This window comes from Berghia stephanieae, chromosome 13, assembly GCF_034508935.2.
Source record: "Berghia stephanieae isolate SIO BIC M18660-M18661 chromosome 13, UCSD_Bste_1.3, whole genome shotgun sequence".
In the NCBI taxonomy this organism is placed as follows: Eukaryota; Metazoa; Mollusca; class Gastropoda; order Nudibranchia; family Aeolidiidae; genus Berghia; species Berghia stephanieae.
In genome coordinates, this window is record NC_088372.1 from 29,031,464 (window position 1) to 29,050,545 (window position 19,082).

General features: G+C 35.9%; 1 protein-coding gene across 1 annotated transcript in view; it reads left to right on the plus strand.

Moving 5' to 3' along the window:
* LOC144958491 (electroneutral sodium bicarbonate exchanger 1-like) overlaps positions 1-18,769 on the plus strand; it is a 68,137-nt gene extending 49,368 nt beyond the window's left edge. The window contains exons 12-20 of the mRNA XM_078890479.1: positions 1,471-1,773; positions 4,009-4,122; positions 4,657-4,821; positions 5,779-5,904; positions 8,098-8,223; positions 9,187-9,255; positions 10,651-10,827; positions 11,892-12,005; positions 17,826-18,769. Coding sequence (XP_078746605.1) covers positions 1,471-1,773; positions 4,009-4,122; positions 4,657-4,821; positions 5,779-5,904; positions 8,098-8,223; positions 9,187-9,255; positions 10,651-10,827; positions 11,892-12,005; positions 17,826-18,116 — 1,485 coding nt within the window. The 3' untranslated portion in view covers positions 18,117-18,769. The remainder of the gene's footprint in view (positions 1-1,470; positions 1,774-4,008; positions 4,123-4,656; positions 4,822-5,778; positions 5,905-8,097; positions 8,224-9,186; positions 9,256-10,650; positions 10,828-11,891; positions 12,006-17,825) is intronic.
* Positions 18,770-19,082: the final 313 nt, after the last annotated feature.

A 19,082-nucleotide genomic window follows, 5' to 3' on the forward strand; every position in this document is an offset into this window, starting at 1 on the left:
TAATGTGAATAAAGACAGTGTTAAAGCGCTATAAATAGATTTTTAATATCTACGCAATACACTTCAACAGTGGCAACGTCACTTCCCTCGTATTGACGCATGGTAACTTAGTAACTGGTTCTAAACTATCGGAACAATGGCGGACGTCCTTGTGAAAAATTTCTCCGACGAGCATAAAAGCGTATCCAGAGGAAAAAAAAACCCATTATAAATCTTATCATGTTTTGACTTTTACACATTCTGATCACAAGACATGAAAAGTTCTAGCCAGCATGAAGAATAAATAGTACCGATTTTCTTTGTTTAGAACCACGACAACGTTGCTGGGCGACGTGACATCAGACTATTGAATCCAATTGTCAATTTAACTTTAAAATCGGGTCTCTTCTGGCTGTGCCCGACATAAAACTGTTTTGAGGCAAGTGGTCACACGTAGAATAGGACTTTGTTGTAATATTATGCTCCCATGGTGTGTTCATAAGCAACGACAGCCAAGGAATGTTTAATGAGTGGCCTATAATTTTATCTGACACCTCCAAAGTAAGGAATGCCCTCCCAAATGCATGCTGATCTAATAAAATTATCAACAACAAAATAATCCCAACAGGTTGGACCGCAGTCGGGAAGTCATCCAAAGTTCTATGGTCTAAGAACCCAATACTATAAAGTCTAGAAATGGTGTTTCTTTTTGAGTTAATAGATTATTGATTATTATTCATATAGTTATAGATCTATAGACCCCTACGTTGTTCTTTTCTTTTTAAGATGCTAGTGAAGTTTTATTTTGCGTATCAACCATAATTACGATTGATTGTTAATTTGTTGGTTTTGATTCCGTTCCCTAAAATGTGACTTGCTTTTATCTAAGTTGCTCGCTTACAAGGCAATAATTTCTCGACTTGTTTTGTGTTTAAGTTGTTAATCATATTTTGAACGATTCTGGTTTGTATTATTTTCTTTATCTATGATTTTTTTTGACATAGAAAAAAAATAGAAATGTGTATTTGAATCTCTATAATTTTAATCTATAATGTCATTGATTTTGCTTTGTTTTCATTCGTGGATTAGACAATCCAAGTCAATCGGTAGTTTTTAATACGCTTCAACAGTCGTAACGTCACTTCCCTCGTAATGACGCATGGTAACTTAGCAAATATGGCTCTAAACTATCGGAACAATGGTGGACGCCCTTATGAAATATTTCTACGACGAGCATAAAAGCGTATCCAGATGAAAAAAACATAAAAAATCTAATCATGTTTTGAATTTTACACATTCTGATCACAAGACATATTAATATGAAAAGTTCTAGCCAGCATGAATAATAAAAAGTACCGATTTTCTTTTTTAGAACCACGCTGCTCGCCGTTGCTGGGCGACGTGACACCAGACTATTGAATCCAATTGGCAAATTACCTAAAATAAACTTTTAAATATCGAATTTTGTATGTATTAAATGTATTTCCCCAGACCCTCAAAATCACCGGGGACTATCCTGTCCATCTCGGCAGTCTCGATACCTACCCAGGATGCTCTTTCACAGATTCCAAGGCACAACATGGAAGCAACAGCACCGACGTCACGACAACGCCCAGCGTGTACAACACGACCTTGAACTCGTCTTCATTACCATCAAAGACCGGTGCTGATGACTCCCATTGCGATAGTTCCGCCCCTGACATTTTCTTCCTGTCCTTGTTGGAGTTTCTGTTCACTTTTGGAATCGCCTTCACTCTGGTCTCTTTCAGGAACAGTATCTACTTCCCAAATATGGTATTTGTATAGATAGTTCGAAGATGACGTCACTTAGGTCTTTGTTATTGTTTTTTGCCATCCGCGTTTATGAGCAATGCTCACTGAAATGTATTAACCCGACTATAAACGTTCATGGATACACACAGTTTTGTGTGTTGGTCCGTTATACTTCCGGATGGCAATGTTATGAGCTTCTTAGCCAAGCGCATACTATCTATAGGATACAGAAGTTTTAAATTAACTAGGCCGTCTCTCTCTCTCTCTCACTCTCTATCTCTATCTCTCTCTCTTTCTCTCTCTCTCACTCTCTCTCTCCTCTCTCTCTCTCTCTCTCTTCTTTCTCTCTCTCTCTCCTCTCTCTCTCTCTCTTTCTCTCTCTCTCCTCTCTCTCTCTTCTCTCTCTCTCCTCTCTCTCTCTCTCTCTCTTCTCTCTCTCTCTCTCTCTCTCTCTCTCTCTCTCTCTCTCTCTCTCTCTCTCTCTCTCTCTCTCTCTCTCTCTCTCTCTCTCTCTTATTTCGATAGTCACGCTCCTGACGTATATCATTTTTACTATTAAAACCGCCTACATTCTGATCTATTTTTGGAACAGTATTTACCCCAATAAAGATGGTATTTATATATAGGGTACAAAATATCAAAATGATCCATGCTGGACTCGGGATCATGGATTTTGTTGATCGACAGTTGCACCGTGGTCTGATGTTTTGACCTTCAACAATCGCAAGCAATGTAGTGAATGCATAGTCAGTGTCCAGATGGGTGACAAAATCCTGGGCCAGGCATTGTGTCATTGAGCACGGTGCTTTACACGACTCAGGTTTGAATGAGTAGATGGTTATAGGAAGTGACCGATATTATAAGAGTATAGTACAAAAGTACACCTGACAGATAATATGTACTGTATGAAATGGAATTTTGGCTACAAAATCAAATAATCAAGGTTCGTTGCCAGTGTCAAAATGGTCTTCTTTTAATCCGCAGTTCACAAACTGTTTTTAAGACTTAGTGTTCAAAACCAATATCTTTAAAAAGGTTGTTAGTGAAAGTTTGAGGGGGGGGGGGGGGGGGTCAATTTATGCTCGGTATGTTCAAAATTGTAAGCTATACTATTTACTAGAATTTAAATAGCGAGTTTGAAGTAAAAGGTGTGATCTAAAGTTCTGAACAGTGTGTATTAGAATAATCAGTTCCAGACATAGAAAGAGCTAAGATTATTCTCTCCTCCTCCCCCCTCCTCCTCCTCTTCCTCCCTCCTCCTCCTCCTCCTCCTCCTCCTCCTCCTCTTCTTCTTCTTCTTCCTCATCCTTCCTCTTCTTCTTCTTCTTCTTCTTCTTCTTCTTTTTCTTCTACTGCTTTTTTTTCTTTTTTCTTTACTTTTCTTCTTCATTTAAGCTTAGTCAAACCGAATATTACTAACGATGAGCACATCTAAAATAAAAAGAAAATGGTTGGTATCATCCTGGTTCTCTGCATTGCATGTTTAAATTTTTCACTTGCTTGCTGCCCTTGGACATGACACAAGTCAGTTACAAAGCACTTTCCTCCCAGAATCAATCAACACAACTACCCAGTCAATGCTGAGTGGACTCAAGCAGGGGCGTGGCTATGTTGGTTGATTTGGTGCCTTGCACCCCATCCATCTTTTAGAAATGAATGGATTTCAGTATTTTAAAAAATAATTATAAAACTCAGAAATGGTATATACCGCCTCTTACTTATTTGAATGAGTCTTTTCTTTAATTGTTTTTATTTCTTTTGTATAAAATTTACAAATATAGCATGTTTTTAGTCATTTTCTTCTGATTCTGACACCACCTTAAACTGTAAGCATGTCACGCCACTGGACTCAAGGATCAGAAAGAACCCTTATTGTACCCGAAACCAATGACGGTCTCTCTTCGTTTCTTGGAGAACACTCTAACAACTGAGTTATCGGGCGCCCATGTGTTGTGATTTACTTACTTACTTACTTATTCGAACCAGCGACAAGCTTAACTCTAGCCCTTCGGTCTTGTGCCATGACATAATAGTTAGATACTAAAAGTATTTATTCCAGGTGGCTATACAGTGTGTTACTGATGTTTGGATATGGTGGGAGAAGGTGCATCTTAGGTCTTCAAGAGGTTGACACTCAAGCAAGTAGTCTGTTATTTTTTTAATGGAGTTAAGGGACAAGAAGAGGACGTGTCTTTTGATTGTGTGGTGATTTAGGAGTACATAAATAGAATGTTTTGTATTTTTCTCGTGTGACAGATCCGGCGAATGATGAGTGATTTTGCTGTTCTCATCGCCATCTTGATTATTGTGGGCATCGATGCACTCTTGGGAATTGACACACCCAAATTAGAAGTGCCCCAGACGTTTTCGGTAAGTCGATAATCTGTGACAAAAAGACTCGAAAACGGTAGGCGATAGGTCCGGCCATAGATAATAGTCAAGGAAACCCCATTTTCATGGGCTTGCAGCTGATTATTCTGTAACTACCGGAAGTAACTCTTTTTGTATGAAGAACAAACAGATTAGGCTCCTGTTAGATATATTTTCCCTCGTTTCGATTCAAATTAATCGATGTTTTAAACAATTTTTTCGTAAAGAATTATTAATATTGATATACACATTGTATTTATTTATCCAAGAGTTACTGGTGGAAACTGTATTCATTTGAATCTTTACAAATTAACTTAATAATGATATATTTTAGTGTGTTTAACATTAAAAAACCAAAACAAAAATCACTTACCTATGTCATCCAAAGTGAGAATTTCGGGGGATTATATCTTGTCTAATGAAAAATAAATGAAAGTGTCAGAAGCGCGGCTTAAACCCAAGACCTCAAAGACGGTGGGTCACTTTTGATTCCATCAGGTTAATACTGTAGTTTTTGTGTGTGTGTAACTCCAGCCTACAAGAGCAGACCGTCCCTGGTTCATCAACCCCGCCAGTGATAAGAATCCCTGGTGGCTTGTCCTGGCTGCCTTCCTTCCTGCCCTCCTTGCCACCATATTGGTTTTCATGGACCAACAGATTACGTCTGTTATTGTCAACAGGAAAGAACATAAGCTTAAGGTAAATGGTCAATACCGCCGTCCTCTGACAAACAAAAACACGTATAGATTTTAAAAAATATATAAATTGGCCAGAAAACCCGTCTTCATCTTGTCAAAAACTCTAAGGGGCAGCGTGGCTCAATGGTATGGTCTTTACTTCGTACCCGAAAGGCACCGAATTCGATCACCCACCGCTGCGCTGTGTGGCCTTGAGCAAGTCACATCGCCCTAGCTCAATTTGCGGCGCTTCACTGCGGCTGGCGCCTGGATTATTCCAGTCTTCCCTTGGAATAGACCCTAAAATGGATTTTCCCCTATGGAACGAATGAAGGGAATTTTATTATTTATTTTATTTTAATTCCTGAGGCTTCCTAGAAGTTTCAGGTTTTAGAGTTATTGGCGAGATGATGATCATTTCAATCGATCGATTTGGCTATTCATTTGCCGCCTTGTCTGTCAATATCTATCTATCTATCTATCTATCTATCTATCTATCTATCTATCTATCTATCTATCTATCTATCTATCTATCTATCTATCTATCTATCTATCTATCTATCTATCTATCTATCTATCTATCTATCTATCTATCTATCTGTCTATATATTTATCTATCTATCTGTCTATCTATCTATCAATCGATCTATCTTCCTGCCTGTTTGCCAATAGCTATTTATCTAGTTTTACTTATCCATCTATCTATCTATCTATCTATCTATCTATCTATCTATCTATCTATCTATCTATTTATCCATCCACATCCTGTCCTATAGTCTATTTATTTATTTTCCTATCAACAAGTATATGTAATGCCAATATTTAAACTTATTATTTTCGTTGTGGTTTTTGGTACCCTGGAACTAACTACATCGTTTGTTTCAATTTGATTGACGAAATCTTTCGATTATTAAACCCCTCAGAATAAAACCCCCAATTTTTATATAAAATTTCAAACTGATTTTTCTCCCTCCAACAGAAAGGAAGTGGCTACCACTTGGACATCCTTGTTCTGGCCATCCTCATCACCATTATGTCCATTTTGGGTTTACCTTGGTACGTGGCTGCAACAGTTTCTGCCCTAGCCCACGTCATGAGTTTGAAGGTAAGATAACACGACTTGCATTTAATTATATTTGTGACCAGTCGTCTCTAAAATAATGAAAATTGAATTTATATCTAAAAATACCAGCCTCGGGTAATGTTTATACATATTTTATCAAGGAGAATGAATACAGAATTTTAAAATTAGAAACTATCATTTCTTATTTTCGACCAGTTTGGCTTTAATTTGACATTTTTTGCATCTGGATCATCCCGACACAATACCGTTTTGAGACGATGGGTCACATATGACAAAACCTGTCAAAACGGTATTATATATGGTGCGAATCTGATTATCTAAAGTGACTTTCGTTCAATCTTCACTTAAAAAAATTTATGTTAAATTAATAAATATTTGCTCTTTTCTAAACTTTCAAATGAGAAAAGAAAAAAACAAACAAATTTAAATTGCCGAATCCTGATTATTTTCACCGTAAGCTACAGTTTCTTCGTCTAGTCCATAACCAAATATTGCCGAAATGACGATTTGGGTCTCTTATATAATTGCCGTCAATAGATTAATTAATTCAGCATCATAATATGTTAATAGTTTATATCAAGGTTCATTATTCTTATCAGTGGCGGTTCGTGCACTGACGTTTCAAAGAATTATCCTTCTACTAGCAATATTACGGTATTTGTAATAAAATTGCTTGATATGAGAATAAAAATTTATTTTTGTGTCTGTTATGCCCTAACCCGTGTGTGTCTAGCATTTTATCAAATATTTTGTTAAATCTCAACACGTTAATGACCGAAACGTGGCCGTTTTGTAAACTGTAGGCTCAGGATTTGTCCTAAATAAGGCAGCGTGCACACGTTATACCAGTAAAAAAAAAAGCAGTCCTTCCGAGCCACCAGGCCCGTGGAGTCGGAGTTATCCCAGTTTCTGTGCGTGAAACGGACAACAGCAATTGCTTGCTACCCTTTTGATAGGACGCTAGTCTGTCGCAAAGCACTTTCCGCCATATCTAACAGACCCAGATACCCAATTACTGATGGGTGGAAAGAGAGGTCAGAAAAAATCTCGACTACCCCCGGGATTGATCTCTGTCCCTTTGCTCGTGAAGCGAGTGCTCTACCCACTGAGCTATCAAAACCCCATATACCAGTCAAGTTAGGTGTAAATGAATATCTACCCAGCGAGAGGATGGAATGCAAGTACCAGTAATCACAAAAAGGAGCCAAGAACTGAATTTCACGGTATGAAAAATAATCCTGGGAACCAAATAGTCTGTTAGCGGAATAAACTAAAGAGCAGTGAAGTATTGTATTCAAGTTGTTGAAATAGCTTTCATCTATTTGTGGGCCATCGTCTCAAAGAACTATTTGGATGGATGAACACGATGCTAAATAGTCAAGTTAAACTGATAAATAGATATAACATTTTTTTAAAAGAGCTTTTATATAACGCAAATTCCACTAAATGTGCTCAAAGAGCTTTACAAAGGGTATCTGACCACAGCAACACGTAACATGTAGAACGACACATGACGTCTGTTAGGCGACATTAATTTTTTTTTTACCGGACACAGATAACGCTGTTAACGGCCAGGTACTCATTTTACACCTTAGTACGGTGAGAGAATGTGAGTAAAGAAGCCTTTTCCAAGGTCCCAACAATGCGCCGAGCGAGGCTCGAACCCAGGACCTTCCAATCCGAAAGCGAGTGTCATAACACAAGACCACATAAGCGCATTTTGGTTTTTAGTGCTCAGAAATACATTTGATTATCATCAAGAAACCATAAAAGCAACTCAGTCAGCTATTTTCCTTTATAGATTCAATTTTAAGAATCTTGGTCGTCCATATATTATTACACCATTTTGAGGTGGTGGATGACATGTGAAAGAACATTTTCTTTTTATGATATTAATGGGCATGATCTATATTACATTTCAATATGCTCGAGGTCATTGGTCACATTGGGATATGTGCTCAAAGTAACCCACATAGTGAAAAGTGTTCACAGTTTCTGAAATATCTAACATCACAATTGGTCATTTTGTTCAGCTTGACACATGGGTATGCTTACAACTTTCATAAACAAAGCAGCGTGTTTACATTTCTGAAGAAATGTCCAATTGTTGGACAGCAACAAATCATGTGATTGATGACTTGGTTGGACGACAACATGAATATAGATCGCTCCCATTTCTTTTTGACTCACATACTTATCTTAATCCTATTTCAGGTGGAGTCTGACTGCACAGCTCCAGGAGAGAAACCAGAATTTCTTGGTGTTAGGGAACAGCGAGTTACAGGTCTCCTTGTTGGAATATTGAGTGGTCTGTCGGTCTTCTTGACAGGAGTTCTCAAGGTATGACCTTTTTTTTTCTTTCAAAGCAGTATATGTTTTAAATCATCGCTGTTTTAGTCGACACAACTACATCGCAATCTTCAGAGAGGTCTAACTTCTTCTTCTTCTTCTTCTTCTTCTTCTTCTTCTTCTTCTTCTTCTTCTTCTTCTTCTTCTTCTTCTTCTTCTTCTTCTTCTCCTTCTTCCTCCTCCTCCTCCTCCTCCTCTTCTTCTTCTGCTTTTTCTTCTTCTTCTTCTTCTTCTTCTTCTTCTTCTTCTTCTTCTTCTTCTTCTTCTTCTTCTTCTTCTTCTTCTTCTTCTTCTTCTTCTTCTTCTTCTTCTTCTTCTTCTCCTTCCTCTTCTTCTTCTTCAAAAGAACCGATTTATTCGGTAAGTTTATTACTACTGATATGATGTGACCAAGAAAATAAAAGAGAAACAGTCGGTACTTTCCTGATAGTCTGTCGTTCATCGATATTGCTCATAATGCTTGGTACCATCAGTCATATTTTCCTGCGGGAAGTAGTTGGGACTTTGGCAGGTAAGATGCATTCCGTCGGCTTGATAGTTAACAGAATTTCAAATTGCAACAAAGAAGATTCCGTCAGATTATTAATATTGATGTTCATATCCAAGAGAAATATAAAAAGGGTACTTTCTAGACAAAATGTAGTCCATATTTAACAAACGTTCAATATTGCTCAGAAGCTTGATGTTAATACTCGTATAAGCAGTCAGGTTTTTCTGCGGGAAGTATTTGGGAGGTTGACAGGTGGTGGTAATAATTCTGTCGGCATGATCTCTGACAGCATTCAGATTGCATCGAAGAAATCCTGATGTTGGTTGTACCTTTTTGTGTGATCCTCCTAATGCGATTGCCCCCTTATTCATCTTCCTATAATTTTGAGGTATTCAAATGTTATTTCCTCGATCATTTCAAAAAATATATTTTGCTTAAATCTGTCATGTTTTTGTTTTGAACAGTTCATCCCACTTCCAGTGCTGTACGGTGTGTTCCTCTTCATGGGAATAAGAGCACTCAATGGAATGCAGGTTGGTTTTTGACTACCTTAATTACGATTACAGTAAAGTAATATATATACGTGACCTGTCATATCAAAACGGTTTTATGTTGGGATGGATCAGATCCTGGAAAGTGAATTTAGAACAGAAATGATAAGAAATTTGAAAATTGATTATTTATTTATCTATTTATTTATATATTTATTATTATTATTATTATTATTATTATTATTATTATTATTATTATTATTATTATTATTATTATTATTATTATTATTATTATTATTATTATTATTATTATCATTATTATTATTATATATCAGACTGATATATCTCTATATCTTTTTTTTTAATCTGTAGAACAATACATTTTTAACTTCAACTTGAAGTACCAGGTTTGAGTTTGACAGTTTTCGACAAGGTGAAGGTCATTTTAATCGATTGATATTTGACAGACGAATGTTCTGGCAAAAAAAAAAAAAATATTAAAATGTGTGTGTGTGTGTGGGTGGGGGGGGGGGGGGGTAGGAGGGGGGAATCAGAGTACAGCAGTCTCAGCTGTAGTCCTTTTACAGAAAAATCTTGTCAGCCCAAATTATTGACCCTCCATATCAGGAATATTGTTCACCATTTTTAAAACAAATGATTTTAGACTTCAGTACGTCAGGTATTGTCAGAAAGGAATAGGGAAGATAAGTATGATGTTAAAAAAAAACTGGTTCCTTTTTCATTGAAGGTGTAAAAACCATTTTTTTCGGAGGACTGAATACATACTTTGTGTAACTGATCTTCTGGTTTCAGAGTGATGATATCTTATTTTCTAGTCTAAATAAATTCTGGTAGTCAATAAAGAGCATCCCTCATCACTCTTTCACGTCCCTTAACTCTTCTTTACCGATCATTTTCAGTATTTTCCCAAAATGGCGGGCTTACCCAGCAGAAAATTTTATTTTCTTAAAAACTCAAACAAGCTCTCTAGAAAACAACATTATGCTCTTAGTAATTAACCCTATCCTTACCAACCATAGGAAAATCGTCACATTCGTTACGATACAACCAACAGTTTTCTTATTCAAATTTCTTTTGTACATTATAAAGTTTTTAAAAAATGAACAGTGTGTTGTAGAGAATGTTTTGCTAAAGAAACTATGTATCGCAAGAATTTTACTGCTGTTATGTCTGGGTGATAAAAAAATAGATTTTTGTGTTAGTTAGATGTGAAGTTTTAGGGGAAATCCTGAAAATGGCTGGTAAGGAGAGGGTTAAACAAAGATCATTCTCTTCAAAGTTTGTGAAGTACAAAATAACTCGGAATAAGAAAAATGTATATAGTATCGTAATAAATGTGATGATTTTGCTGGAAGTGGTAAGGAGGGGATTAATAGGTCTCGCCTCATCTTCTCTTTTTAACAACTTAAATTTCAGCTTGCAGACCGTTTCATGTTATACTTCGTGAGTCCCAAGTACCAGCCTGACTACGCGTACCTGAGACACGTGCCTTTGACGCGTGTTCACATCTACACCATGATACAACTGGTGTGTCTAGCTGCTCTATGGATTGTGAAGATGATCAAGACAACCTCCATCGCCTTCCCACTCATGGTAAGTGTCCATGTGCACATATTTTGCAGATCTCATAACTGAAACGCAATAGGATTCAATAGTCTGATGTCACCTCCGCCTAGAAACCAGCAGCTTGGTTCGAAACAAAGAAAATTGGTACCTTTTACTCTAAAGTAGAAAACGGTGATGCTGCCTGAAGCTGGTCATCGTGAAAATACTAACGAAAGAGAGAGAGGCTTCGTATTGTTCACATACGAAGCCTCTCCATTTTCACTCTTTCGTTATTACCTTTTACTCTCCATGCTGGGCGCTAGAACCTTTTCACATGCCATGTGATCGGAATGTAATAATGGCAATTTTGGTTATCAGAGTTTCATATGAATACACGCGTGTAATAAAGCGTGTAAAAACACATGGAAAGCATACACTGAAAAACATTAAAAAACAACCCCCCCCCCCCCAAAAAAAAAAAAACCCAAACAAACAAACAAGAAAAAATATACAGAAACAAAACAAGTTAAACAAACAAAGAAAAAACGTTTAACCCACTTTAAATGGCGAATGATTTTTCTTTTTGTAAATTTAGGATTTGCCATCAAAATGTATTTCCACTTTTTTGACATTTTATAAAACAATTTCTGCTCTTCTATTACTTACTTATTTAGCAATACATAGCGATGATTTCCAGCACAAATTCTTAAAGAATAGGATTTGGGGTTTTTTTTCTTCAGTATTGAACCCAGACTAACTAATTAATGCTGTATTCTTCCGCAGCTTTAAAAATAACTTAGTGATGATATCATTTAGCATCGTTAAACAAAAAACAAAACAAAACAACAACAACAAAACAGAACAAAAATAAAAATACAAAACAACAACAACAAACAAACAAACATAAAAAGAAACACTTTGGCTCAATCTCTTAATATATTCTATCAATTCCTCTCGCTAAAAAACTTGTTACTTTGATGTTGGTAAATAACATAGAAATTTAGTTAGCTATAGTCTGCTACAAAGATGATATCATCAACTATTAAATTGGTATACGGATGTCATGTATTAAAAGGTCGATATAACTCAACACTCTTTCTTTTCTCTGACAGGTTTTAGCCACTTGTTTCGTCCGAAAACTTCTGGATAATGTGTTCACCCAGTACGAGTTAGTGTGGTTGGATCATCTTCTGCCTGTAATGAACAATCGGAAGAAGCTTAAGCAGGTAATGTTTGTACAAGCCATTACCATGGAAACCAAACGGAAGTATAGTATATTCCAAACGCCACCAGCGTCCCAACGTCCTCGATCTCCTTTCCCAAGAGGCGAGGATCCGCCCATGAAACGTAAAATGAAAATCATCTTTGACGCTAGGTTGAGCGGTCTTTTGAACTGAAAGTAGCAAGCATTATAATCCTCTCCTTACCACCCATAGGAAAATCGTCACATTCGTTACGATGCAGCCAACAATTTTCTTATTCTGATTTCTTTTTCTATAGTTATAGCTATAAAAATTCGACACTGTGTTGCAGAGCTCATTTCTGAACAAAATATAGAATATACTCGTTAAACTGTTTGAAAAAATATATTTTTGTGTTGGGCGAGTATGAGGTTTTGAGTAAAATTCTAAAAATAGCTGGTAAGGAGAGAGATAATATTATAATGCTAAAAAATATAATATCATCATTTTACTGTCAAAGACTTCTCATAGCAATCGCATTGAATATATCCTATATTTTTTACCCCGTGTCTCAAAACAGAATGATGTTAAGAGTGATCTTAGTAATCAAGAGCGAGTTATTAGGATAACATTTGAGTTGAAATATTATTGCCGTTATTGAAGATGATGAAATTTATTGTTTCTTAAATTCCAAGAACCTTACATTTTAAACCTTGATCATTTTGATTTTAAACTCAACTTTCAACCTCAATTGGATGCAATAGTCTGATGTCACGTCGCCCAGCAACGGCGGCCATCGTGGTTCTAAACAAAGAAAATCGGTGCTTATTATTCATCATGCTGGCTAGAACTTTTCATAATATGTCTTGTAATCAGAATGTATAAAAGTCAAAATATGATCATATTTATAATGTTTTTCTCCTCTGAATAATTTTTTATCCTCGTCGGAGAAATATTTCATAAGGGCGTCCGCCATTGTTCCGATAGTTTGGAGCCAGTTACTAAGTTACCATTCGTCATTACGAGGGAAGTGACGTCATGACTGTTGAAGAGTATTTCATTCGACATAATACCGGATTGACACTGTTGGGCACATTTTTATATTTCTCTCAAAGTCAGTGGCGAATCGCGGAGAGAACTGATAGGGGCATTGCCTTACTTACGATCTATCTATCCAGCGATATTATTATTCTTAATTGAAGACTATTCTGAAGGCCTGCTTCATTTATCTATGACTCACACTAAACTACCTTGTTTTAGAAATGAGTCCAAATACTGTCTGAGATCCAGAATTCTGTAAAAAAAAAAAAGTGCGGGTGCTTGATTTTTGTGATAATTTTCATACAAACTATTATTAAGTTGTTATGTTGTTTGTTTTGGTTGCTGGTGTTGTTGTTGTTGTTTTTGTTTTTGATGTTGTTGATTGCTTTAATGTCGTTTTTTTAAATTTTGAAATCCCTGATATTTTAAAAAAAAGCTTACACGGTGAAATCCCAATAAGTTTTTAAGTTTTATCTTAAAAATAAATAAGAAATCGGGTGACATTAAAATTTGCGTTTTTGTTTCGCTCAATCTATCTTATCTCTTGAAGCATTTTTTAATATTGATTAATCAGAATGCAATGATTTTGAATTGAGAACCTGTACAGTGAGAACGAATACATTTTAAAATCGTTGTAATTTTTTAAAAATCCAATTTGTTTGTTTTAATACAGCGCTGCTTTACCCCCTCCCCCAAACCCTTAAAAAAAAAAAAGTCATCCAAAAGAGATGAGTAAATCCCTTAGATTTCGGCTTAACATAATTTTATTGTATATGGTAATATTACATATATTTTGACACACGAAATAACCAGACAGACAACACCCATGGATATTATTTTCATTCCTTGATAATCAGAGATTTGATTTCGATTTGCCATTCTTGTTAATGTTTTCATCAATTTATTCCTTTTTTCATCTGTGATATTCAAAACGAAGTCAATCAATGTTATATCCATTATTGATTAATACAATAATGTATATTGTACATACCCAAAACAGTTAGAATACAGAACGGTTCTTATGTATACACATTATTTTTAAATTCTGCGTGAAGATTTTATATTTGAGTCATACGCAACGTGTACATTTATGCGGGTCTGACTTCCGTACCCACTTATGGACCTAGTTTAACATTGTTGTAATGGACAATATTTTGCGTCGCTTTTTGAGATTTCCATTACGACAATGAGCCCATGAGGAATTGGATTATCGGACCTGCAAATACGTGCAAGTTGGCCACATGTGATTAAAGATAGAACAATTTTACCATTATCACTAAATGATTTTGCACTCTTAACTGATAGACGTCTAGTATTAACAGCATAATGAAAATGTTGCTGCTTGAAACTCGAAGGAAAAAAACAACGATAAGTATTGAAATGTAAGCTTTAATGTTTTCAACGAATACAGATATACTGTGAACGTTTCGGGTTTTCCCTTTATCAACAACACAGTCATTTTCATTCATCGTGTTTTGTTAATAAAGGGGAAACCCGAAACGTCCACAGTATCTGTATTCATTGAATAAATTAGAGCTTACATTTCAAAACTTATCGTTAGTTTTTACAGCTAAACTCTTAATTTCGTTCAATGGTGTGCATGTTGTTTTTGATAAGCATAATCAATGTGAAATGTACGGTAACTTTTATATACGATGATGATGATGATATGCTTCAGATGGTAATGAAGCGTGGTTAACCTGATGTCAAATTAAATAAAAAATACAACAACAAAAAATTGACCTTTTATATAGAGCGATATCCACTAAATGTGCTAAAAGCGCGATACAAAGGATACCCGACCAACAGCAGCACGTAACATGTAGAACGACACATGACACCTATTAGAGCGATATTTCAATTTTTTCGACAGAGATAACGCTTTTGACGGCCAGGTACTCATGTTACACCTGATTACGGTGAGAGAGCGAGAGAGAGAGAAGGAGAGAGAGAGAGAGAGAGAGAGAGAGAGAGAGAGAGAGAGAGAGAGAGAGAGAGAGAGCCTTTTTCAAGGATTCAACTATGCGCCCAGCGAGACTACAACTCAGGACCTTCAGTTATCCGAAAGCGAGTGTCATACCACTAGACCACATAGCCGCACGAATAAAAAATGTTAATGTGATTTTGTCACCACTCCTCCCAACTCCTTCCTTTAAAAAAAAAGTGATTAAAACATATATCATGCAAGCCCTTCTATGGCCGCCTTTTATAATTAAATCTCGGTTTGATTCGGCAAAAGTACGAATGTTTCAGCTTGTTAATGAATAGACTGAATGCAGCGTTCATTGAAAGATTCACAAAATCCAAATACACAGTCAATACAGGGTGCAGGGGCGTGGCTATATTGGTTGATTTGTTGCCTGGCACCATTTCCATCTTTTAAAAATGGATTACACCATATGTTAAAAATAAAACTGAGAAATGGTATATGCCGTCTCTTACTTATTAATAGCATGTTTTAAGTCATTTTCTTCTGGTTCTGGCACCACCCTATACTGTAAGCATGCCACGCCACTGACAGGGTGGATAGTAGAAAAATTAACAACATAACCCCGATTTAGGATACGCGGATTGGAACAAGTTCTTTTTGCTTGTCGTGCCTCCATTGCTCAATCGCTTTAGCTTCCAGGATCCCGGAATAGTATACAGGGTGATTCATACTAATTAATTATCATTCATTCCGTCCGTTGTGATGTTAGATAACACATCGCTAGCACAATTAACTGTGACCAACCGTCTCAAAACAGTGATACTATGTCGGAACGAAATTTATACCGATAATTTAATTTAAAGTCAAAATCACTTCAATAACAAAAGTCTAACTCATTAACAGAAAATGAAGTGAGTAGAAAAGTGCCAGAAGACAATAGAGAATATTTTTCAATTCGCGGCGATGGGAGCTCGAAGCCACGCCCTTATTGATTCGACAACTCCGCCTGGCCGTGAGAGGAACGCTATGTAGTCGACGCCATCCACCAATCCTCCCTCCCAGGAGTTATTCATCCCTATGGAGAAATTCGTCTTTAGGGTTTATTCCAAGGGAAGACTGGAATAACCCAGGCGCCAGCTGCAGTGCAGCGCCGCAAATTGAGCTATGGAGAGGTGACTTGCTCAAGACCATACAGAGCAGCGGCGGGTGACCAAACTCGGTACCTTTCGGGTACAAAGCAAAGACCATACTCCTGAGCCACTCTGATTAACAGTTTACAGAAAATAGCCATTCTTTTTAGACCAAAATTTATAATATCCCTTTAGAAGACTAGATAAACAAATCAGCTGTAGGTACACTAGCAAAACACTGTTTTGTTTTGTTTTCATTTTGGTCATAAAACGTTAATTTACCCATTCTCTCAAAACGGTATTAAATCGGAATGTATCAGACTCCGAAAAGTGAGTTTAAAATTGGTTATTCTCCGCCAAAACGCATTGAAATCAACCCCCCCCCCCCCCGCCCTCCCATCGTCTCAAAACAGTATTATATCGGGATGGAAAAGATGCTAAAAAGTCAAATTAAAGTTAAACTGGTCGAAAATTTAAATAATAGCTATTTAGCACACAAAATAAATGTGATGTTCATTTTCCTAAATAATAATAATAATAATAATAATAATAATAATAATAATAATAATAATAATAATAATAATAATAATAATATAATAATAATAATAATATATCTTTTTTGTCCATAAAGGCGAATTTTCATTTGGCTACAGCATATACATAATATACGTAAACAGACAAAGATGAAAGAAAAAGTGCAAAATGCACACACACACACACACACACACACACACACACACACAGAGAGAGAGAGAGAGAGAGAGAGAGAGAGAGAGAGAGAGAGAGAGAGAGAGAGAGACGAAGGCAGATTGTCGTTGTCTAATAAATTGAAGCTTACAATTCAACACTTATCATTATTGTTTTTTTCCTTCGAGCTTCCAGCAGCAACATTTTCATTTTACTCAATATAGCATATAAACTCAACCCAAGTCTGATATTTTTTACTATAAATTCAATTGTCAGTATCTTTATCATCCCGACATAATACCGTTTAGAGGCGATGAGTCACAGAATAATAATCATAATAATAATAGTATTATAATAGATCATGATAGATCATATTATGATCCTTCCCATTATACGTAAAAATAGTGCCGCTGTGCAATTTTTATATGGGTCACCTGAGTCACGAAAATGTTTAGACATTGTTACATCCAATCACAAATCGAATAGCTGCACGCACTATTTTTACATTTAATAAGAATGATCATGTGATAGATAGATACGTGATACGTTATACGTTATGCATGATACGTAAGATCTGCTAAACCTATCAAATACCAGATTCACGCGGTGGAACACACACACACACACACGCACACACGCACACACACACACACACGACTTATGGAATGAAATAACATATTATTATGGCAAATATGGGGTTGTGCCAGAACACAAAAATCAAAGTCTCTTTGTTGCAAAGTTGTCATTGGCATCCTTTGACATCTTTCTAGACCATGTAAGGCCTTGTAATCTATTGCTTCAATATCAGATGTATTTTTTTTAAAAAGTCAAATCAATCAGAATAGTGGTCGTTGAGTTAATTGGAATGTCAAAACCAATCAAAACAAAAAAAAAAAAACAACAAAAAAAAAAAAAAACAGAAAACAGAAAAAAAAACCCAAACAAAGCATCAACATCTAAAATGTTAGCATCCCAGTCTTTATATTTTGATAACGGTTTCATTCAGATTTATATACTTATAAACATAATTAAATCTGAATAAGAATTATGAATCACCCTGTATCCTTATATTTTCAGATGGGGTTCATGGGGGCAAAAGCGGCGGCAGCAGGGAGACAAGCGGTTGATGATGACAACGACCACCACAATAGCATAGTAACCGTTCCCACTATCAACGTGCTCGATGACGCCATTGAAATGGGCACGCCGGGTCGTTACCATAGTAACAACAGCAGCCCCAATGACGGAAACGGAAGTGACTCGGGGCACGATGGGATTGGCAATGGGAAAGTGAATGATAAGGAGAACGACTCGGCGGTAGTAAACGGAGAAAAACCGACGAAGACGGTCAAAATTACCATTGGTTAATAATTAATTCCTTATAATGCGACAGATGTACATAATATACACTGATATCTTGTGTTTAATTGGTATATCTTAAATTGACTTTTGTATATATTTTAGAATACAATAAAGAATTAGTCTTCTGACCCTCCCCCTTCCACTTATCTCTCCCCCCCCCCCACCCTCCTCCAAAATATTTGACATACTCCAGTTCAGTACTATTACAAGGTGAAATATTTACCCCCCACCCCCGGACCCCTCAACACTAAAAACAAAATACAATAGAAAAAAAAAAAACAAAACAAAAAAACTTTATGAATCAATCATAAACAAATAAATAAAATCACAATATCAAACGAGACCCCCCCCCCCCCAAAAAAAAAAAAAAAAAAAAAAAAATTAATAATAATAAAGCATCCAAAAACAAAACAAAACAACAACACAAAAACAAACAAAGCGAAACAATAACAAAAACATTAAATGAGAAATCAAACGAAAACTAGACTATAATAAACAGATGCTGTAAAATGCTTTTTAAAAGCAGTCTTCTTACACCCCTGTTCACACTAATCCCGAACAGTCAACCTATATACCCCAGTTGAGTAATATTAAAAAGTGAAATCACATATTTAGACACCCCCCCCCCCCTCCAAACCCCACCCCAACTAAAAACAAAATACAGATTTAAAGAAAATCTCAAGAAAAAGAACCAAATAAAGAAAAGTATAAAATCAGTTCACCCCTTGGTCGGCCAAGAAAAAAAAACACCCAACAAAACAATTAAACAAAACAAAAACAAAAAACAAAAAAAAAAACAAAAAAAAAAAACAAGCAAAACAAAAAAACAAAACAAAAAAAAAAATTAATTAAACAATAAAAAAGACAAAAAAAAAAAAAAAAATCACAAAAAGGCTCCAAATAATAGCGTAATAAAATCACAAAAAAATAAAAAAATATGAAAAGAAAAGATATTTTAAAAAAAGACTAGAT